Raw genomic sequence first — 24,455 nt, forward strand, 5'->3', positions numbered from 1 at the left:
TCAGTAGTTTATAGAATAAAACAAAAATGTTCATTTTACCCAAACACATACCTATAAATAGTAAAACCAGAGAAACTGATAATTTTGCAGTGGTCTCTTAATTTTTTCCAGAGCTGTATATACAGTATATATATATATATATATATATATATATATATATATATATATATATATATATATATATTATATATATATATATACACACACACACACACACATACACACACACAGTGCCTATAGAAAGTCTACACCCCCTTGAACTTTTTTCACATTGTGTTGTGTCAGTGCCTCAGAGTTTCATGCATTTAAATGAAGATTTTTTTCCACTTATCTACACACCATACTCCACACTGTTAAGAGGAAAAAAGTTTTTATTGAGAAAAAAATTCTATATTAAAAATACAAAACTGAAAGATCATAATTGGATAAGCCTCCACCCCCCTGAGTTAATACTTGGTGGAAGCACCTTTGGCAGCAGTTACAGCTGTGAGTCTGTTAGGATAGATCTCTACCAACTTTGCACACCTAGATTTTCTTTACAAAACTGTTCAAGCTCTATCAAGTTCCTTGGGGAGCGTTGATGGACAGCAATCTTCAAGTCATGCCACAAATTTTCGATTGGATTTAGGTCGGGGCTCTGACTAGGCCACTCAAGGACATTTACCTTTTTGTTCCTTAGCCACTCCAGTGTAGCTTTTAGTTTAAGCTTTCTTGCAGAGGGCAGCAGGTTTTCCTCAAGGACTTCTCTGTACTTTGCTCCATTCATTTTCCCTTCTATACTGACAAATGCCCCAGTCCCTGCCAATGAGAAACATCCCCATAACATGATGCTGCCACCACCATGCTTCTCAGTAGGGATGGTGTTCTTTGGGTGATGCGCTGTGTTGGGTTTGCACCAAACATAACGCTTTGCATTTAGACCAAAAAGTTCCATTTTAGTTTTGTCAGACCACAAAACTTTTCGCTACATGGCTACAGAATCTCGAGTGTTTTTTTGCATACTTCAAACGGGATTCAAGGTGGGCTTTCTTGAGTAATGGCTTTCTTCTTGCCACCCTACCATACAGGCCAGATTTGTGGAGTGCTTGGGATATTGTTGTCACATGCACACTTTGACCAGTCTTGGCCATAAAAGCCTGTAGCTCTTGCAAAGTTGCCATTGGCCTCTTTGTAGCCTCTCTGATCAGTCTCCTTCTTTCTCGGTCATCCAGTTTGGAGGGACGGTCTGATCTAGGCATGGTCTTGGTGGTGCCATACACCTTCCACTTCTTAATAATCGTCTTGACCGTGCTCCAAGGGATATTCAAGGTCTTTGGTATTTTTTTATACCATCCCCTGATCTGTGCCTTTCAACAACTTTGTCCCAGAGTTCTTTTGAAAGTGCCTTGACGCTCATGGTTGAGTCCTTGCTTTGAAATGCACTAGCCAGCAGAGGGAACCTACAGGAACTGCTGAATTTATCCTGAAATCATGTGAATCACTACAATTTAACACTGGTGGAGGCCACTTGGTGTGTGATTTTGAAGGCGATTGGTTACACCTGAGCTAATTTAGGATTGCTATTACAAGGTGGATGGACACTTATCCAACCAAGCTATTTCAGTTTTTATTTTTAATTAATTTTCTACAAATTTCTAGAATATTTTTTTCACTTGGAAGTTGTGGGGTAGGATGTGTTTAATGCATTTTAATTCCAGGCTATAAGGCAACAAAAGGTGAACATTTTGAAAGGGTGTGTAGACTTTCTATAGGCACTGTATGTATATATATATATATTATATATATATATATACAGACACACACACACACACACACACACAGCAGATGCCGGTTATGAGCAACCCTGATAAAGACAACATTTGGTTATTAAAACCATTTTCCCAGGAACAATCCCGTCCCATAGACTTTAATGATAATAGAATGCTGATATTAGCAACTGCACACCGCTTATTGATAACTTTATTACTAGTTGCCAGTGCTATAGAGCTCAATTGCATGATTTATGCACATGCTTCGTGCAGCTTTTATAACACACTGACTTTGCAACTGTGTATTTCTGGCAGACTGCAGCAGAATCGTGGCTTTGAAACTGACTACGAAGCTGCATGCAAAATTGAAATGGATTTACAGCGGGTGGTGGTACAATGTAAAAAGCAGACACCATTGGACAATTTCTTATTTTAAAATTGTGTTCTCTAGAATTGATTGCAAGCACAACACATATTTTTTTATGTTTGCTTTACTCATTGTAAGGACAATTGTAGTACATTGTTGTATAGTACTATTTAAGCCTACTCCCTTTTTTTGTTTTAAACATATGTGTTTTAGTGCCATATTTGTACAACTACAGTATATATCATTGTTGCTCCATATAAATACACTTGAAAACAGGGGTCTTTCGCTTATTGACAACTTTCGATTAATGACAACTTTTTGCTGGGAACCGAGAGGTTGTTAATAAGAACATAAGAAAGTTTACAAACGAGAGGAGGCCATTCAGCCCATCTTGCTCGTTTGGTTGTTAATAGCTTATTGATCCCAGAATGTCATCAAGCAGCTTCTTGAAGGATCCCAGGGTGTCAGCTTCAACAACATTACTGGGGAGTTGGTTCCATACCCTCACAATTCTATGTGTAAAAAAGTGCCTCCTATTTTATGTTCTGAATGCCCCTTTATCTAATCTCCATTTGTAACCCCTGGTTTTTCAGGTCAAAAAAGTCCCCTGGGTCAACATTGTCTATACCTTTTAGGATTTTGAATCAGATTGCCGCGTAGTCTTCTTTGTTCAAGACTGAATAGATTCAATTCTTTTAGCCTGTCTGCATACGACATGCCTTTTAAACCCGGGATAATTCTGGTTGCTCTTCTTTGCACTCTTTCTAGAGCAGCAATATCCTTTTTGTAACGAGGTGGCCAGAACTGAACACAATATTCTAGGTGAGGTCTTACTAATGCATTGTAAAGTTTTAACATTACTTCCCTTGATTTAAATTCAACACATTACACAATATATCCAAGCATCTTGTTGGCCTTTTTTATAGCTTCCCCGCATTGTCTAGATGAAGACATTTCTGAGTCAACATAAACTCCTTGGTCTGTTTCATAGTTCCCTTCTTCAATTTCAGTATCTCCCATGTGATATTTATAATGCACATTTTTATTGCCTGCATGCAATACTTTACACTTTTCTCTATTAAATGTCATTTGCCATGTGTCTGCCCAGTTCTGAATGCTGTCTAGATCATTTTGAATGACCTTTGCTGCTGCAACAGTGTTTGCCACTCCTCCTATTTTTGTGTCGTCTGCAAATTTAACAAGTTTGCTTACTATACCAGAATCTAAATCATTAATGTAGATTAGGAATCAGTACTTTCTGTTTTCTACATGTTAACCACTCCCTAATCCATGTGCATGCATTTCCTTGAATCCCTACTGCGTTCAGTTTGAGAATCAATCTTTTATGCGGGACTTTGTCAAAAGCTTTCTGGAAATCTAAATAAACCATGTCGTATGCTTTGCAATTATCCATTGTCAATGTTGCATCCTCAAAAAAGTCAGGCAGGTTAGTTAAACACTATCTCCCTTTCCTAAAGCCATGCTGACTGTCTCCCAGGATACTGTTACCATATAGGTGATTTTCCATTTTAGATCTTATTATAGTTTCCATAAGTTTACATATAATAGAAGTCAGGCTTATTGGTCTGTAGTTACCTGGTTCGGTTTTGTCTCCCTTTTTGTGGATCGGTATTACGTTTGCAATTTTCCAGTCTGTCGGTACAAACCCTGTGTCAAGAGACTGTTGCATGATCTTGGTTAGCGGTTTGTAAATAACTTTTCTCAAACCTGGACAACACTGAACTACTGTTCACAGATAAATTGTATTTGCACCACTAGCACTTATCCTGTCTTGGACTTGTGTTTGTGTATTGTGTGTTTAAATACTGTGCTTATTATTTCGGGACTGAACCCCGTGTTTATTTTGTTGAGCAGTTCACATCATTGTGTAGTGCCAGTCCTCCATTTATTGTTTATTACTGTCATCAGACTATTGGATTACAAATTAAAACCACCATTTCACCAGTACTTTGTTGTCTGTCGTTATCTTGAACACTGCATTACCTCTACACCAGCGCACTGCAACTCACCTTGCCACAGGGCTGTATTTCACGGTAAAAAATTGCTTTTTGACGGCATTTCACAGTTTAAAATTATGTTTTTCAAGATATTTCACGATTAATAAATATGCTTAAAAGCAGAAAAAACTGCGTTCCCAGGGAAGAAAAATGTGATTTAAACAAAACGCCTTAGATTGAACCACTGAGCGTAAATGATTGGGAAATGTAATAACTTGCATTTACATTAGCTCCTCTGTAAAAATGTGCACTATCCTTGCACATAAAAGTGGAGATGTTGAAAGCGGTGGAGAATACACCACGGTACAAGAAACCGATGCAGATTTCAACATTCCCACACACTTTGTCAACCACTTTGACAAAAATGGGATATAATAATGTGAATGCAAGTCATCAGTGTTTCCAAATTGCTCAACAGTCTGATGTTGAGAACGCTTTGCTTTTGTGGTTTAAAAAGCCCAGTGATCAGAATGGGACATGCAACATTTAAGTTACAATGTACACTTTGTAAAAGTTCCCTTAAAACCGTATTTTCAATAAAATGTACCACTACAGTACAGCAGACGGACCAATCGTGCTGACAAGTCTGTGCCTATGATTACATCAATAGTATTCTGCAATGTAAATTTATACAATGTGCAGTTTGTGAATATAGCTATTAAATAAAATGTGTCGAATAGATAAGAATATAAGCAGCTTTTTTGTGAAGAAGATTAATTAAAAAAGTACCATATTTGTAATTTACTACTTTAATATTTTTTTTTTTTTTTTAATTTGGAATCTCCAATTATTTTTCTGATTTTCTCCCCAATTTGAAATGCCCAATTATTTTTTAGTTCAACCCGGCCCACCACTGCATTCCTGACTCGGAAGAGACGAAGACAGACACATGCGTCCTGCGAAACGTGTGCTGTCAGCCGTCCGTTTCTTTTCACTCTGCAGGCCCGCCATGCAGCTGCATCAGAGCTACAGCGTCGGAGGACCACGCAGCTCTGGGCAACTTACAGGCAGGCCCACAGGCGCCTGGCCAGTCCACAAGGGTAGCTGGTGCACAGCGAGCCGAGGACACCCTGGCCGACCTAACCCCTCCCCCACCCAGGCAGCACTCAGCCAATTGTGCGCCACCACCTGGGAACTCCCATCCACGGTCGGCAGTGGAATAGCCTGGACTTGAACCGGCGACCTCCAGGCTATAGGGCGCATCCTGCACTCCACGAGGAGCGCCTTTACTGGATGTGCCACTCGGGAGCCAAAATGTACTACTTTAAAAAAATAAAAATAAAAAAATTAGGATGGGACAGCGTACAGGTTCAGTATGTGGCTTTTTCAACAAGAAATATCAGAAGAGATTATGTTTATGACATGTTCAATGGTCACAATAAAATGTTATTTTTACATGTTCCAATAGTTGCTTGTTTTGGCAGTTTCTCTTGTCCCATTATTTAATATATTAAACATACACTGCAACACAAACTCTGCATTTTTGGTTAAGTATCAATAAACATTATAATGTGTCAGCAGAATGTGTGTGGGGCCGGTGGATTTTTCCATCCAGTCGCCCTGGTGGCTAGTGGATGGAAAAGTTCATTTCAAGCCCTGAGTAAGTCTGGTAAATAAAGATCTAAGTATAAACAACAAAGTACTGTTTAATTTCTACTAAAGGAAATACACAATTTTCATGAATGTGTAAAGCACACACCACCAATGGGACTTGAAACAAGCCTCTGGAATATTAAAAGGCACATAAGGACCTTTTTATTTTATTGTATTACATGTTCCCATCTGTTGCTACAACTGTTTACGTAAGATGTGTGTATTGTTTTAATTTTTTAAACTTGTGAATTGCATTCCCTGCCTCAAGATGGCTTCCCATGTACTGACATGGACTTCTCAGAACTACATTTCCCATCATCCTTCTGCTCACTAGTAAATCCATCATTGCAGAGAATGCAATTTAAAAGTTTAAAAGAAGGTTTAAAAGAATTGTGAGGGTCTGGAACCAACTCCCCAGTAATGTTGTTGAAGCTGACACCCTGGGAACATTCAAGAAGCTGCTTGATGAGATTCTGGGATCAATAAGCTACTAACAACCAAACAAGCAAGATGGGCTGAATGGCCTCCTCTCGTTTGTAAACGTTCTTATGTTATTATATAAGTAAGTAAGTAAGTAAGTAAATAAATAAATAAATAAATAAATAAATAAATAAATACACAAACCTTATGTTAACAGTTGTAGCAACACATGGGAACATCTAACACAGTAAAATAAAAATCTCATTATGTGCCCTTTAAGGCGGTCAGCTCCTCCCAGGGCAGATAAATTGTCTTTTGTAAAATGTCAAATGTGCATATGCAGTAGTCATTCCATGGTGTCTGGACCACAACATTACAGCAGACTGATCAATCGTGCTTCTGTGAGAAGAATATTATTTTGATTTTAAGCCACTCACTGAGAACAGCATTGTAGTCCACTGATCCAGCCAGCTGGGGCCCTGAATCTATCAGTTTATCAATTGCACTCTTCTCCGCCAAGGAACAAATCTAGAGAATGGTAAAAAAGGCAGTAATTAGACTTACCAGAGACACAAGAAAAAAACATCAACTTTAAACATTAATCTTAAACTTAATGTTCAGAAAACATTCTAACTGAACAGAAAGAACTGTGTTCTTTCATTTGGCTTGTTCCAAAGTATTGGTGTAATGGTGTGACATTCAGTCCAAAGTATTACAAGACCTAAGCCTTTTTGTCATTCTACGAGAAACCATTATTATCATAACCCTGGTTCCCTGAAAGAGAAATGTAACCATTACCGAATGGGTATTTACCTTCTAAAGACCCGACTCCCAAATATTGTATACCAAAGCTGCTCCTTTGAGCCTGTGACGCAGTCGTGTCCCTGCCCCCGAGGGACCAAAAGGACTGCGCTCACAGATCTTGGCGTCATTTTTCCTTCAAGCCTGCTGCAAATCGTGGACGTAGCGACCTTGAAGGTTAATAGTTACATTTCTATTTCAGGGAACCAGGGTTATGATAATAACCCAACGTTCCCTTTCAAGTAAAAAATGTAACCATTATCGAATGGGTGAGTGTACCAAAGTCAAAGGCTGCCCTGTGTGTTACCATTCGGAACCCCAGTAACAAGTAGCTAGGGTGAAAAAACTGAGGGAGAATTTCACCACTGTGCCTGTGCTTTAAGGGTCGACTGGGAAGCCGCCCTTAACACTAGTTCCAAAACCAGGGTGTTTGAGGATCCACGACATTAAGTCTGTAGAACCTAGTAAAGGTATGGGGAGTAGCCTACCGCTGCATTGCATGTCCTTGACAGATTTACCCTAGAATAAAGCCCACAAAGTTACCATGTCCCTGGTGGAATGGGCAGTGAGCTTTTCTGGAGGGGGCAAGTTGACCAGTTCATAGGCAGTCCTGACTATGTCTGTTATCCATTTGGACAGCCGCTGCTTAGACAGGGCTTAACCATGGGACTGCCCCATAGAAGACAAAAAATAGTTCAGACTGCCTACAACTTTTCGTCCTGTCAACATAGTATGCAAAGTCATTCCCTGTCATACTGGAAAGGAGGTGGATGGAAGCCTCCAATTCCACAGACTGGCTGACATGGAACGCCGAGATTGTCTTCGGCAAGGCGGCAGAACTGGTGCAAAGCGTGACCTTTATCCTGGCCTCTGAAAAATTAAGCAGGCTATCGAAATAGAGAATGCCTGCATCTCACTCACCTGCTTTGCAGAGGTGGTAGCAAGCAAGAAAGCTGCTTTAAATGATAAACATTTTAGCTCAGCTGAATGCAGGGGCTACAAATGGAGGCGTGTGCATTAAGCATGTAGGTTAACATCCAGGGAGGGACAATGTCGTTCATGGGCCCCTTTCAAATATTGCAACGCCAGGAAGTGAGCTCCTGGGGAGCCCAAGTCAATCTTAACTGGCAAACTGAAATAGCTGCCAGATAGGCCTTTAATGTGGATGGGGATTTCCCCTCATCAAATAGTTACTGTATTCCTGCCATGGGACAAGTTGTGGGGTCAAACCCACAAGGCAGACATCCCACACCCCACCGTACTGGGAACATGTAGATGCTGCCCTGGTATTCTGCAGGGTGTCAATAACCCTGTTGGTTACATTACTTACTTGAAAGGGATCTAAAAAATGTGTTGGAGGAAAATCTTCACATGGTCATTTTAATAACATGTCTTTGGAATTTGTTGGAAAGTGTCCCTTTTTGTTATCCAACCACTCACCCTGATATCATCCTCTGTGATGTATCCCGCCTGCATGACCCACAAGGGCTCCACTGCAATCTCCACTGGCTTCACTGGGAGAAGATCTCGGGCAGTTTTTCTCCTGAAAAATTTCTGAAGTTGCGCAGCATAAATTATTTTCCTTCTTTTACATTAGTTGTCCCAAACCTCATATAGTATTTCCTTTATTTATTTGTGAAAAAAATATCTATTAACGTAATTACAGTATCTTATGTCTGCTCCATCAATGGGTAGACATTCTGTTTTTGAGATCATCTACTTCTAACAATCATTTCTGCTACATTTTGTATAATTTATGTAACACTTTGTTTTTGTTTGCTTCACACTTAACATTCACATTCACCCAAAAAAACAGCTCCATATGATTTATAGAAAAGTTTTTAACTAATACATAGTTTGATAAAAGACAGATGATAGTTAACAATAATATCAGGGAATTTGAAATGTGCTGGGTTATGAGGGCTTTAAAAAAAAAAAAAAAAAAAAAAAACACCACCAACAACAACAAAGCAATTGGATATTTGAACTGATCAACGTGTATTAATTTTGAAAAAACACACAATGAAAACTATAATATAAATTAAGGTTACATGAAGAAACCGTCCTTACTTTAGAAGACCTGCATTGGTTCATAAGGTCAATGTATTGGTTTCTCCCTATTCCAAGAAGCCTTAAACCTGTGGGTAAAAGGAAAATAAGAAATACAATTTAAAGTAGTATATTAGCAAACAGCAACAATTCAACACAATTTTGATACATATTTAATGATATAAAAACAAACCAGAAACAGCTCCAAATACAAGAGTATGTAACCCTTATTACTTTTGTCCTGTGGTGTGATCTACATGGAAAGTATGTTCAATAACATTTTGTGAAAAAAGTTTGATTAAATCAGCAGATCTTTTGTAAAATAGCTATATTAAATGGACACTATAAAAATTAATGTACTTCCCCCCCAGTACATTCTTTGTTTGTGATTCAGATTTTTTATGGGAACCCCTGACAATTGTTTTTAAAAAGAGGGTAGAAGGAATGACTCATCTGATATAATGGTTTGTTAACATGAAGTACAGTTTTGCAAAGATTAAATTGATTATCATTGGGTACTGTTAAGTTTGAGATATGATTAAAACAAATGTAGTCACAAAATGGTTATACCAAAAACCAGAGGTGATAAAAGAAACTTACAAGAGATGTTTGTTAATATGTCACAACTGTATTATGTAATACATCTGCAGAATCTCTTCAGTGTGATTAAACATGTCATTGCTTATTCTTATTCTATAATATTCTGTTTAAACTGTTGATATATGTCATGGTCAACTTTTTCATCATGGAGGTGGGGTGTATGTTACTGACATACCTGTTTTATAAGACAATTCAAGGAATATAACCCAAGGCAGCTCAGAGATGCAAGTTATACATGGAGTGGATACAAGCCAATAGCATAATCTGTTTGATCTGTTTTATGCTTTATTGTTCAAGGACATTTCTGTAATCTGAGATGTCCAATATTTTTATCAGACCTTTTCTGCATCATGTTCAGACCTGATGATATTACATTGATTTAGTTATTTCTTGTTGTTTTGCATTTAGCTTGGTGAAATCCCCATATTTTACTTTAAAACACACTTACAATCAGCAGCAGTAAAGTTTGGTAAAGAGTCGTAACTTTTTTCGCTATTCATGATGTCCTGAAAGAAAAAAGAAAACAAAAGTATTACAAGTTTAGTCTTCAATAATGTTTATACATTTGTATTTTGATCTGTGTAAATAAAGTAATTTAAAATAGGGTTAAAATCCCATCTCTGCCAAATCCAGGTGCAGAATGTGGCTGGTGCTTAACTGAATAATTGGTGATCAATTAAGCCCAGGCACATTCTGCACCAGATTTCGCAGAGATGGGATTTTAACCCCATCCCTGTCAAACTTACATTCAAAACATTTTGAATTTCCAATATATGAATGCTGGGTTCATTTTATTAAACAGTGGCATTAGTTAGCCATGTGTGTTTATATAACATTTCTCCTGTTTCACTAGTTAAACAGGAGAAGTATACAAGGTTGTGATAATCTATTATAAAAAGAAAACAGATAAGATAAATTAATGCACCTCAAGATTGTATTATTCGTACTGATAAAACAAGTAAGATGTTACTTGGCTCATGGTAACGTTATAGCTAGCCATTTGCTCCCGCTTTTTTTTTTTTTCGTAGTCATAATTTTGATAAAAGTAATAATTATCATCTACCTATTATGTGTTCATTTTTAGCGTGTGTGAAACCAGGGTTAACATTACAAGACAATAATCTCCATGACAGATTAAATTAGCACTTTATAGACACTGAATAAACTAATATTCTGTTAGGTCATTGTCTTATCTTATAAAATCATAATGTTTTTAACAGTTATTTAATTTTACTTTTGGTCTATAAAATAAACTTCATGCCTTTAAATTGTATCCATGTTGTTCTGCACTGTTCAAACAATACGATTTGCATTATGGGCCTCATGCGTATCTACATGGGGCGGTACAAACCGCAGTCATCTATCGTGAAGCTCTATAGCAATGGTTTCCCGCTTTATGAAAGATACTAATAATGTACATGTTTAAAAAAAGAAAACTAATACCGGTAATTATATACGTGTTCACTCATGGTCGGTCATATACTGCAGCATGAAGATATCAGAAAAATGGTACTACGTAAAAAAACATTCAAACATTCATGCCGGTGGTGTGGTTACTGCAATCCCCATCTGTACTTGGCAGGGTTTAGGACCCAGGGGAGCCCTGTGGCAGGCATGCATTCAGTGGGCGAGGCAAGTTCACATACTTCTACACGCACTATATTACTCTCATATATCACAGAGCTCTTTTTCATTTGCCATTTTTAAAACTGGTCGCCCAAATTCTGGTGAGACGGTAAATAAGTGCAAGGTATTTTTGTCATTTCTAGCGAATACGAACATCGGATTTTTGTATCTGAATACCTGTCAAAAAATATTCGTTTGAATATTTGGATATATATATCCCTCCTAAAGTCCAACTTCCACTGCCTCAAAGTGGCAGGAGGGTGACAACGGGTTCTCAAGACAAAGTACAGTGGGGTCCCCTGACTCTAGCAGGTTCAACCATGCTGTGAAAGCTTGAGTAACATACTCTGCCAAAGTGGAAGGGGCACTCACCAACCCGCCTGGCCAGCATGGTGAGTTATGGCCAATCGCCCCACATAATGAAAGCACAGACAAAAACATGGCCCTCATTCCCCGGAGGCTGGGCCAGTTTGGAATGAAGGCAGAGGCTGCCACAGAACACGGAAACCTGGCCACGTACAACTGCAGATCTCTTTCAGATGAAGCAAGACTTCAAGAGTTGGAGGAAGAATCAAGTGGGACATCGTAGGACTAAGCGAAGTACGGCGAAAAGACGAAGGACTACTAGAATTCAAGAGTGGACACCTTCTCTTCTACCAAGGCACTACAGATGGACGAACAGGAGGTGTTGGATTCATTGTCCATGTTGGAGAAACATGCACTTTAAGAAATTAGTTTAAAAGATTAACTGTTAGTTTTAGTATTGTTAGTATTTGGGTTTCATTTAGTTAGTTAGTAAAAGACAATTTGGGTTTAATATTAATTACTGGAGCAGGAAGACAGATGGTAAGGGGAAAGCTTTTAAAGTGCACCAAACGGCAATTTAAAAGGGGACCCTGTGCTTTGTCAGAGATAACACTTTGGGGGCTAAAACCTTCAAAAGTTTAAACAATCTCCTTCCTTCCTTCACTTTATAACATCAGGGTTTCCTGAGTGGAACATCAAACAAGCTTTGATGTTACAGTCACTTAAGGTAATAAAACGAAAGTGGACCCACATGGTCAATGACATTCTGATAGGTTTAAGGATTAAGTGGTGATGTCATAAGGTTAAGTCTACATTAACCCCAACATTGTATTGTCTTGTTGAATCTGTTATGACCTGTGCTTAGGGACAATGGAATACCCAACTGTTCGACTGTATTGAATAAAATATATTTGTTGAAATCTACAACGGAGTTCAGAATCACTACCATTATTTATACTGACAGATGCATGAAGGAAAAAGAACACTAACTTCTAACTAAATTCTTTATTATAAAATAACAGTCCACAAGAGAATGAAGAATAATGTAGTAGAGATTGACAGCGCATTAGTGAGGTCCATAAGACTGATAGTGAAATTTTCAAGTTAGTATGAACTTCAGGTCATCCAAGTATATGCACCAACAAGCAGCTATTTGGATGAAGAAGTCTAATATTTTTACAAGAACTACACAAAAATGGGAAGAGCCATTATAAGTTCATCATCTGTGACTTCAACGCCAAAATAGGAGCCCAGCAAGAAGATGAGAATTCGGTCGGCAAATTTGGACATGGTAACAGGAATGAGAGGGGCGACATACAAAAACGTATTCATTATGAACACCTTCCAGAAGAAACCCATCAGGAAATGGACATGGAGAGGACCCAACAGAGTGAAGAATGAAATTGACTACATACTCACCAACAAGAAGCACACCATACAAGATATGTATCTCAATACGAAACAAGGAAGTGACCATAGACTTGTAAGATGCAAAATACACCTAAACACAGCCTAGAGAGAGCGTTCACAGCGACAGCGTGTGGAAGCAACAGCGTGGGGGAAGTACGAGTACACAAGTATATGACAGTTAGAAGCAGTAAGGAGGAATTACATCTTGAATGGCTTTAGTCAGAAAACACTGCAGCTTAAAGTCTAACAGCTGCGTGTCTTTTTCTGATAACAAGCTGAAACTTGGAGCAGCTGATTCAAATTCCACGCCGTTCTGAGACACGGGGGAGGGGCGGAGCCAGCAGCACAACGCAGAAACAAACAAAAGGCAGCCAGTGTTCAGAGCGACAGCGAGTGAGGCGACAGCGTGGGAGACGTAAGAGTGGACAAGTACAGCTCAGTTAGAAAGCAGGCTGACAGCTGCAGAAGCTAAACTGAACTTCCAAAACAAAAAAAAATAAATAAAACATGGTCTTCAAGCCAGTAATCTGTGACAACTGCATGATGTGGGAAATCCAAGAAAACCCAACAGAGCTCAACCAAGTGTGTGTAAAGTGCCGCACGATTCAGGACTTCAACGAGTAAGTCTGTTAGAAATGGAGCTGGAGGAAATGACAGCAACAGAAGCTTGAGGAGCTGACACACCCACAATTCATGGAAGTCTGCACCCCGAGCAGACTGAAAGCCACCAGGGAGATGGAAGAGAGTCGAAACAGCTGGGTTCAGATAGGCATTAGCAGGGAAAAAAAGAAACTTCGTCAAACACAACCACCAGAAATCCAAACATCCAACAAATTTGAGCCACTTCAACATTTAGATGACCAAAACCAACATCAAGAGAATGAAAGGAACAACATCCAGGACCCTATAAACAATGCTGGCCAGGCAGCAAAAAGAAGGGAGGTCATGATTGCTGGGGACTCCATATTGAGAAACACAGCAAGTTCAGTTTCCAGTTTGGACCCCCTTACTACAACAGTGTGCTGCCTTCCAGGAGCGTCTGTCAAGCACATCACTGAGAACGTGGACAGGCTCCTGAACGAACAGGAGACAACCCGGTAGTAGTCATCCACATAGGTACAAACAACATTGGAGGAGACAGGCCAAGATCCCTGCAAAACAAATTCAGAGAGCTAGGAAGGAAATTAAAAGACAAGACCAAAACTGTGGTATTTTCTGGGATACTGCCGGCGCCTTGCAAAGGACCATATGGACAGCTGGAAATACAAAATCAAAATGCATGGCTGAAATCGTGGTGCACACAGGAAGGCTTCACCTATCTTGAACAATAGAGCACATTCTACAACAAGGACTATCTATCTAGGTGGGACGGACTGCACTTAAACAGAAAGGGCACCAATCTACTCAGAGAAAGGATCCTTGAGGAGGTCCAGAAGCATTTAAACTAGAAAGGAGGGAACAAAGAAAACAACGCTGAATCAATATGGGTCAGAATAATGGACACAAATTCGAAGGGCATAATAATAGGTGCATGCTATAGACCGCCAAATTCAGACGGCGAGCAAAATAACCTGTAATACAATGACATTAGAAATGCATGTAGAAAAGGAGAAGCCATACTAATGGGGGATTTCAACTTCCCCCATATAAAATGGGAGAACCCGGTGGGGAGCACGACGGATGAAAATGAAACGGTGGAAATGACTAATGTCTGCTTCCTAACACAATTTGTCAAGGCGCCGACTAGAGGGGAGGCATGTCTTGATTTAGTCTTTTCAAATAACGAAGACAGAATAACTAAAACAGAGGTCAGAGAGCCATTGGCAAACTCAGACCACAACATGGTCTCATTTGAAGTGTTTTTTAAAACCCCCAAATTAATGACTAAAGCTAAGGTTTACAATTTTAGAAAAGCAAACTATGAAGGTATGAAACAGAGAATAACAAAACTAGATTGGAGTAAAATAGAGAAAACAGCCACAGAAAAAAAAATGACTGTTTTTTAAAAATGTAGTACTAGAGGCGCAAACCAATCACATCCCAAAAGTAGACAAATCTAAATCTAAAACAAAATGGCCAAAATGGTTTAACCCTTTGCAGTCCATTTATTAAGTGCGCGTCAGGTCCAATTTATTTTATATTTATATTTAGACGCGCTGTTTAAAAGTATTTTTTTTCCACAGTCAAACAGGTTTAAAAGGCCCTGCATATCAACAAAGCACTCACTAGGCATCTCCAGCCACGCCCCACCCTTTCGTTCGCTATAGCTTTCACATATGCTAAGAAATAAATAATAATAATAATAATAATAGTCGTACATACTGGTCAATCATCTCCTGATCACTCGTTTTATCACCAAACGCCTCAATAATGCGATCCAAGTCATTATTTTATTACTATAACATCTGATGCAGTCACAGCCAGCTTGTTTCCTTATGGCCTCCATTATCTGATACCTGATACCATGTATGACTATTCAGAGATACGCCCTTTTTTTTCCGGCATGTCTCGGCTCCTGTCGCTCCCACTCGGCCATTGAATGGTTTTCTCTGCTTTTTCCGGAGAAAAAACGACTAGAAACCCGTTTTTTGCGTCTTTTTGATGATGTCGGACAGGGTCCGACATTGGACTGGATAGGAATAATTGCAATGTCGGACCAGGTCCGACATAGGACCGCAAAGGGTCAATAGATCAATTTAAAAAAAAAATATTCAGCGAAAAAAGGCACTTTTCAAAGCGTTTAAAAGGGACCAAAAAAAGTACACAGAAAGAGTACTTGGAACTGCAAACACAAGTCAAAAGGAAGTTAGAAAGGCCAAGAGAGATAGAAATCAATATTGCTAAGGGGGCTAAAACCAATTCCAAAATGTTTTTCTAATATTATAAGAGCAAGAACATTCAAAGAGGAGGTTAAATGTCTAAGAGACACAAATGGCAAAATCATAGATGAAAGATGGCAAAATCATAGATGAAGAAAAAAAAATAGCAAATATATTAAATGATTACTTTTCACAGGTTTTTACAAAGGAGGACACGGACAACATGCCCCACATGTCGACCTGTTCCTATCCAGTTTTAAATAACTTTAGCATAACAGAGGCAGAAGTGTAAAAGTGACTAGGAGCTCTTAAAATAAACAAATCCCCTGGGCCGGATGAGATCCTCCCAATGTACTCAAAGAAATGAAAGAAGTTATTTACAAACCGCTAACCAAGATCATGCAACAGTCCCTTGACACAGGGGTTGTACCAAAAGACTGGAAAATTGCAAACGTAATACCGAGCCACAAAAAGGGAGACAAAACCGAACCAGGTAACTACAGACCAATAAGCCTGACTTCTATTATATGTAAACTTATGGAAACTATAATGAGATCTAAAATGGAAAATTACCTATATGGTAACAATATCCTGGGAGACAGTCAGCATAGTTTTAGGAAAGGGAGATCGTGTCTAACTAACCTGCTTGACTTTTTTGAGGAAGCAACATTGACAATGTATAATTGCAAAGCATACGACATGGTTTATTTAGATTTCCAGAAAGCTTTTGAGAAAGTACCGCATAAAAGATTAATTCTCAAACTGAACGTAGCAGGGATTCAAGGAAATGCATGCACATGGATTAGGGAGTGGTTAACAGGTAGAAAACAGAAAGTACTGATTAGAGGAGAAACCTCAAAATGGAGCGAGGTAACCAGTGGTGTACCACAGGGATCAGTATTAAGTCCTCTGCTATTCCTAATCTACATTAATGATTTAGATTCTGGTAAAGTAAGCAAACTTGTTAAATTTGCAGACGACACAAAAATAGGAGGAGTGGCAAACACTTGCAGCAGCAAAGGTCATTCAAAATGATCTAGACAGCATTCAGAACTGAGCAGACACATGGCAAATTTCATTTAATATAGAAAAGGGTAAGGTACTTGTAGCAGGGCGATTGCCCTTCACGTGTGTATTTAGTGTGGATATAATTTGTATGGGGAAATGGGTTTATTGTGTGTTGTTTTGGAGTTGATTTGTTTAATTGAATTAGTGTTTTACAGATGGGCGCTCGATTGAGACTTGCTGCCTGGTAGGCTTGGTTGAGGGGAAGGGCAGCAAATGATTGGCTGTGCTGGACCTCAATCAGCAAGTGGGCGGGTCTTGATCGAGTGTCCATCAGTTCAAAAGCATCCGCGGGAGATGGTTCGAGGCGACTGCAACGCCATGCCAGAGGGGAGCGGCGTATACTCGGGAGAAGAGTGTCCGCTCTGCAGGAACGACAGCTACGCAACCCTGAGACTGCAAGCGGTGCTTGTGAAGGCAATGCCCAGCCAAGGCCGTATGAAGCAGCACGAGTCGTTGTATGAATCTATCTACGGCTATCCACACAAGTGACGTAAGACCCGGTCACATATGGTGTCGGAAGGGGATTCCGCTGCACCCTGCCGAAGCAAGGCTAGATCGCTACAGAGAGACATGGATGAGCAAACCTCTGAAATTTTTGGGGGGGGACAAGGGCAGACCGCAGGTAACCCTCAGGGGCTGCTGAAGATGGATGGAGCCGCGAGATCCCGAACGTCAGAGAGGCCGAGAGAGGTCCGTCCCCGAGAGCTGCAGAAGGAGGAGTTCTGGTCCTGGAAGCTGGCGAGGGAGGAGCCGGAGAGACTGCCTGCCCGGACGCCAGCGGGAGGAACTGCCTGCCGAGCGTCAGCGAAGGAGGAACTGTCGTTCGTGGGAGATCGTCTCAGAAGGAGGCGGGGCAATCCTCCAGAGAGGAGTCCCGTGAAGGGACACTGGGTTTAGGGGGTAAGCGGGGTTGAATGGGCGCCCCCTCATAGGAGCCCAGGGGTGAGAATAAGTGTTGGTTAATAGCTGTAAATTAATTATTGGTAAATGTTAGTTGATTATTGTTAAATGATTTATTGGATAAATGGTAGTTGGTTATTGATAATGTGAGATGATTATTGTAGTGATGTTAATAATTGGTAATTATAGGAATGATAAATTAAGGTTAAATGATAATAGTTAAATAGTGAGAATGATAATGATAAATTATAATGATAAAAGTAAACTAGTGATGTGTATGGTGAAAGTAAAAGTAATAAGGATTATGGTTAAATTTATAGTAATACTTATGGTGATGGGAATATTGATAAATGATGATGATGGTAAATAGCGAGTGATAAAGTATAGTTATGATTGTGATGATTAACATTTGAGCCAGTTAGCTGTCTGGTGGCTGGTACAGCTGGGCTCCCTCCCTCCCTCCCACCCATATGTGTTAGAATAGGATTTAAAAAAAAAAAAAAAAATTGGGGGGATGGGGGAGTAGATATACAGAGTAATTTTTTTTGTTTGTTTTTGTTTAGACTGTGTGGGTTTTGTAAGATGTCTGTTAATGTATATGTAATGATAGTGATAGTAAATAGTGGCGTCGGATGAACCCTTAGGGTTCATCCTAAGGAGGGAGGTATGTAGCAGGGCGATTGCCCTGCACGTGTGTATTTAGTGTGGATATAATTTGTATGGGGAAATGGGTTTATTGTGTGTTGTTTTGGAGTTGATTTGTTTAATTGAATTAGTGTTTTACAGATGGGCGCTCGATTGAGACTTGCTGCCTGCTAGGCTTGGTTGAGGGGAAGGGCAGCATGATTGGCTGTGCTGGACCTCAATCAGCAAGTGGGCGGGTCTTGATCGAGTGTCCGTCAGTTCAAAAGCATCCGCGGGAGTTGGTTCGAGGCGACTGCAACGCCATGGCAAGGGGAGCGGCGTATACTCGGGAGGAGAGCGTCCGCTCTGCCGGAACGACAGCTACGCAACTCTGAGACTGCAAGCGGTGCTTGTGAAGGCAATGCCCAGCCAAGGCCGTATGAAGCAGCACGAGTCGTAGTATGAATACCGGCTCGTGAGTAGGTTAGTTAGGAGATAGTGATCCCATGTGATGTATAGCGAGGGTTACGTAGTGTAGCCGGTTCCTGGAGCGGGACGCCTCTTTTTAAGGCTAGCGCTCGCCCTCTGGGGCACCTTTTATTTGTAGTTTTTGTACTGTGTTTTATTTTGCCTTTTGTACAGCTTGCTGTATGTGTCCTCTGTGCGTTACCATGGCTGGTAACGTCACATGACCACCTTTACTTTCATTTCTGTTTGTTTGTTAATAAATCCTGCGCGCCTGTGCCGGCGTTTCAACTCCACCCCAAGTTGTCTCTCTGTTTTGCTAAACACAGAGGCTATCCACGCAAGTGACATAAGACCCGGTCACAGTACTGCAGGCAGGCAATAAAAATGACCATTATTAATACCATATGGGAGATACTGGAATCTATGAAAAAGATCTAGGAGTTTATGCTGACTCAGAAATGTCTTCATCTAGACAATGTGGGGAAGCTATAAAAAGACCAACAAAACACTTGGATATCTAGTGAAAAGTGTTGAATTTAAATCAAGGGAAGTAATGTTATAACTTTGCAATGCATTAGTAAGACCTCACCTAGAATATTGTGTTTAGTTCTGGTCACCTCACTACAAAAAGGATATCGCTGCTCTAGAAAGCGTGCAAAGAGGAGCAACCAGAATTATTCCGGGTTTAAAAGGCATGTCATATGCAGACAGGCTAAAAGAATTGAATCTATTCAGTCTTGAACAAAGAATTTTGCTTGATGAGATTCTCGGATCAATAAGCTACTAACAACCAAACGAGCAAGATGGAGTGAATGCCCTCCTCGCATTTGTAAACGTTCTTATGTATATGTTTTTTGTTTGGTTTGATTTGATTTTCGTGCTCCACAAATCTCATACAGCGCCTACTGCTCTCTATACTCCTAACTAACCTCACCTCTGGCCTTTAATGCATCCACTAAATAGCCTGATGCACGGGCGGTGCTCTTTGTGACCCTCATTATCATGATTGCAGCTTATTATTTGTGCGTATTGAGTAATTAGAATTGCTCTTAAGTTTACATAGGCCACAGTGTAAAATAATTGCCTGGCTTTTGCGGCCACTATTGTTTGCACTACGGCTATCCTTACATCAGCCCCAATGTGTTTTAAAGTTTTACGATTTCCAATAAAACCTATTTTGGAATCTGTGTAGAGTCATCATAAATGGTTTATTTCTGTACATATTTATTTAAATCTTAAGTGTCATTACCGTAACTAATGTCATTACCAAAACAATAGTTATTTTGGTGAATAAAACTGTAGCAGCATTGGCAGGAGTGAAAGTTATATTAGCAATGGGTTAAGGGGCTCACATTTTTTTTAAAAAAGAGTTTGGTATACTTGTAATCATTGCTAACACATTTCTTAATTAAAAACATCAGTACAAAACCTGATAAAAGTGCCAAGCTAAATTTAACTAATTGTATTAGTCAATAAATATGAAAATTAAAGTTTACCTTTTGAAAAATGAAAGAAATATTTTTTTCACTAATGTGTAATGTCATAATGCCTAATCGATTTTATGTATATTTTTCTCTTTATACAACAGTTTTTAGTTGTGTTATGGTAATGACTTTTCCCAAAACATTTTTGAACAAAAATATTTAAAAAAAAACACACTAAAATTTCAGCTCAGCTGAGTTAAGTTATATGTAGATAAGACTTTTTCTTATTTAATTTTGGTTGTTTCACTAAAAAAATATCACATCAGTTTCTCAATTTTTTGGAACCCCAATTAGTCCCCTTTCTGTAGAATGACCCATATATACCCCTCGGATTTTAAAATACCCGACCCGGGTCTCTTTTTACTACCCGGGTATCGATTATTAATTTGAGAATTTAAAGAAAATGGAGCAAATATGACAATGCAGTTGTAAGGGCTGTTCTCTGGCCGGCATAATAAAGACAATGTTAAAAACCAGCTTGCATTAGCAGCAAGTACACCTCAATAATGATAACTGCAGTGACTATTCTTTTCAGTAACTAAATTGGAAAGTAAACATAATATAATATATTTTATGTCAGTGATAACTCTTAATTATCCATTAATAATATAACCGTGTAGCTTCCATTATGGAATGCTTTATCTACAGTTATTAAGCAGATACAGTGTCTTACCAAAAAGATGAAATAAGTAGCCTTTATTTAAAAATAAATAAACAAATAAAAGTATTGTGAGCAGTGTACCCCAGAAAACCGTAAACATTTTTTTTTATTTTAATGATGTAGATTTACTAAGTTCATTTTGAACCACTGTATTTGCCATAGAGTGACTGGTGAACAATGAAGTTAGAACAAACCGGATGTGACAAAAAGGGATAAACAGGAAATGCGAGAAAAAGAGAAAGAGCAGTAAGATATAGTCCTTGCCTATACTTGTGACTAAATCTTCTGTAAGATTTTGCATAGTAACCCTGTACCGTCCTGTAACACCTGCAAGTTGCCTTCGATAAAGGCACCTGTCAAATAAATAAATAACAACAACAACTAGAAGTTGCAAGCAACTTGACGGCTTCCTATATGTGTTACATAGTAACCATGGCCATATCTGCACTCTCAAATTATTTATAAGCAACTTTTGCATTTGACCTTTGCCAGAGGGCAGAGGTCACCGGCAAGGGCATTTTTTGATAGAGCATATATGGGTTACTATATGTGTTCCATAGTAACCATGACCCTATCTGCATTCTCCAAGGAGTTATTATTCAGTTTTACATTTGACCTTTAGGAGAGGTCAAAGGTCACAGGCAAATCCATTTTTTATAGCGCATACATGTGTTACTATGTGTTCCATAGTAACCATGTCCCTATCTGTACTCTACAAGGAGTTATTTGCCAGTTTTGTATGTTGATGTTATCCAATGTGGCCGCCATGTTTTTTACCGTAGCAACTTCCATTGAACAAGCGTAAAAGCCAACCATACTTAGATCACGTATAGCAATTTTCATTTCAATCAAATAAGCCATTCGAGAAGATGTTTGTTTTTTGATGATTTTTATGTTTTTACTGTATTTTTATGATGTTATCCAATTTGGCCACCATACCAGAAAACCAATCAGCTTCTTATGAACAACAGTTAATGTTGGACTATTTCCTAATATAGCAAGTTTCAGAATTCTGCAATAAGTTGTTTGATACTGTGACAGAGATCGAATGGCGCTTGGTGTTAGATCTCCCTCTCGACCTGTGAGGGCACTGTGTAACGGGAAGAGTACCCTTAACTAAATGGCACGACAATTTATTCCGTAGGGTAGGTGGAAGTTGGTCATTTAGGAAAGGGGCGCAGCTAAGAAATAAATAATAATAACAAATGGGAGGGAGCATTAATAAGACAAGGCTGGGGGTTGGTGGGAGCCTGCTACAATGGTAACAAACGCCAGTCAAAGGGGGTCAGAACGGAGTGTGACCGAGAGGGCAAGGTTACCGGGCCATCAAGAGCAGATGTTACTCACATAGTGTGGGGCCAAAATAACGACCCCTCACTAGTGCACACTTGGAGACAAGTTGAAATATGTAGCCACATGCCCAGGCTGCCAGCGAGTAGCGCCGGGTCGAGTGCGCCCCGCCCCTTTGGTCCCACTTTAAATCAGACCTTGAAGGCGATGCCGAGACGATTTGTGAATCAGAAGCAAAAACAATGGGCATCACTCCTTCCCTACCTCCTTTTTGCAGTGAGAGAGGTGCCGCAGAGTTCGACAGGGTTCCCCCCCTTCGAGCTCTTGTACAGCCGACAGCCTCGCGGCATTCTCGATCTGTTGAGAGAGGGGTGGGAAGAGCACAAAGGCTCGTCCAAAAATGTAGTGCAGCATGTGCTCCTACTTAGAGATCGCCTAGATTTGGTCGGTCGTTTGGCTCAGGACAATCTCAAATCGGCTCAGCACCGACAACAGCAGCATTACAACCAAAATGCATTAATTCGAACCTTTCGATCTGGAGACAAGGTAACGTTGCTGCTTCCCTCCTCAGAATCAAAACTATGTGCTAAATGGCAGGGGCCATATGAAGTGATTCGGGCTGTAGGAAAGGTGAATTATGAAATTAGACAGCCCGATCGCCGTAATGAAAAATAAATTTATCATATAAATTTATTAAAGCCCTGGCAGGCAAGGGAGGCCTTATTTATAGCCCCAGGCAATATAGAGGATGATTTGGGCCCCAAGCTAGAGACCTCTAACACAAAGGACATTTCAATAGGGGAACAGTTACTTGATCAGCAACAGGAGCTTCGTATGATTGTTGAATTCCTCAATTAAGTTTTTTTCTGATGTGCCAGGTAGAACTAACCTTGGTGAATATGCCATTGTCTCTCCCCCAGGTGTCACAGTGCGAGAGAGACCTTATCGTATTCCAGTCGACGAGGGGTGGCGTCCGCAAAGAGGTATGGGAAATGCTTGAACTTGGGGTGATTGAGCCTTCCAGGAGTGAGTGGTGCAGTCCAATTGTGATAGTGGCCATAAAGGATGGCACCAACCGCTTTTGTGTTGATTTCCGCAAGGTAAATGCTATTGCCAAGTTTGATGCGTATCCCATGCCTCAGATAGACTGGGGACGGCAAGGTTTATTCCCACTCTGGTTCTGACGAAGGGATATTAGCAGACCCTGTTAAATAGTAGTTCTAGAGAGAACTAAATTTTCAACATGAGAAGGGCTGTTTCATTTCACAACCATGCTGTTTGGGCTACATGGTGCGACCGCTGCCTTCCAGAGACTGATGGACCAGGTTTTACATCCACATCGTGAATATGAGGCAGCGTATATAGATGATGTGGTGATTTACAGCTCCACCTGGCGAGAGCATTTGGCTAGGATCACAGCCGTCCTTCAGTTTCTAAGGGCAGCCCGGCTGACAGCTAACTTGCGAAAATGTGCGTTTGCCAAAAAAGAGACACAATACTTTATAATGGGGAATGGCAGGGTGAAACCCGTTGGCAGGGTGAAACCCGTTGTCACCAAGGTCCAGGCCTTGGTGGATGCAGCAATCCCCAAAACCAAGGCTCAGGTGAGGTCTCTACTGGGGTTAGCCGGTTATTACCGCTGCTTTATCCACGAGTATGCCACAGCGGTTAATCCCTTAGTTGACATCACCAGGAAGAGCGCACCTAATTCAATTAAGTGGTCAGAAGAATGTCAGGGGGCGACTGATATTGTTAAGCAGAGACTTTGCCAGGCCCCCGCTCTCATCACTCCAGACTTCACCAAGAGATTCATCCTCCACACTGATGCGTCGGATGTCGGTTTGGGTGCAGTCCTGTCCCAAATGGTAGATGGAGTAGAACATCCCATTCTGTATATAAGTAAAAAACTCCGTTGTCAAAAAAAGAGTGTTTCGCCATCAAATGGGCTACTCACTCTTTGAGATACTACCTGCTGGGGCACTCATTTGATCTCGTCACTGACCACGCCCCACTCAACTGGTTAAGCACAATGAAGGACAGCAATGCCCGGATAACTCGGTGGTATCTGGCATTGCAGCCCTTCATGTACCACATGGTACACCGTGCGGGGAAAGACCACCAAAATGCGGATTACTTTTCCCAAGAGGGGAGTGATAGGAAAGGTAGATTTAGCCGAGTATTCCTTCGGCTCCACTCTGAGCAG

The 24,455-nt window shown here is 40.1% G+C and overlaps 1 protein-coding gene across 2 annotated transcripts in view; it reads right to left on the reverse strand.

The window, feature by feature from the left end:
- Positions 1 to 24,455, reverse strand: part of fam91a1 (family with sequence similarity 91 member A1) — a 126,935-nt gene that overhangs the window by 75,932 nt on the left and 26,548 nt on the right. For both annotated transcript variants that reach the window (XM_034000966.3, XM_034000965.3), the window contains exons 4-7: positions 10,045 to 10,102; positions 9,018 to 9,085; positions 8,388 to 8,501; positions 6,584 to 6,674 (exon numbers count right to left, since the gene is read on the reverse strand). In XM_034000966.3, the coding sequence (XP_033856857.3) occupies positions 6,584 to 6,674; positions 8,388 to 8,501; positions 9,018 to 9,085; positions 10,045 to 10,102 (331 nt within the window). The remainder of the gene's footprint in view (positions 1 to 6,583; positions 6,675 to 8,387; positions 8,502 to 9,017; positions 9,086 to 10,044; positions 10,103 to 24,455) is intronic.

The sequence above is a fragment of the Acipenser ruthenus genome, chromosome 4, assembly GCF_902713425.1.
Source record: "Acipenser ruthenus chromosome 4, fAciRut3.2 maternal haplotype, whole genome shotgun sequence".
Taxonomy (NCBI): Eukaryota; Metazoa; Chordata; class Actinopteri; order Acipenseriformes; family Acipenseridae; genus Acipenser; species Acipenser ruthenus.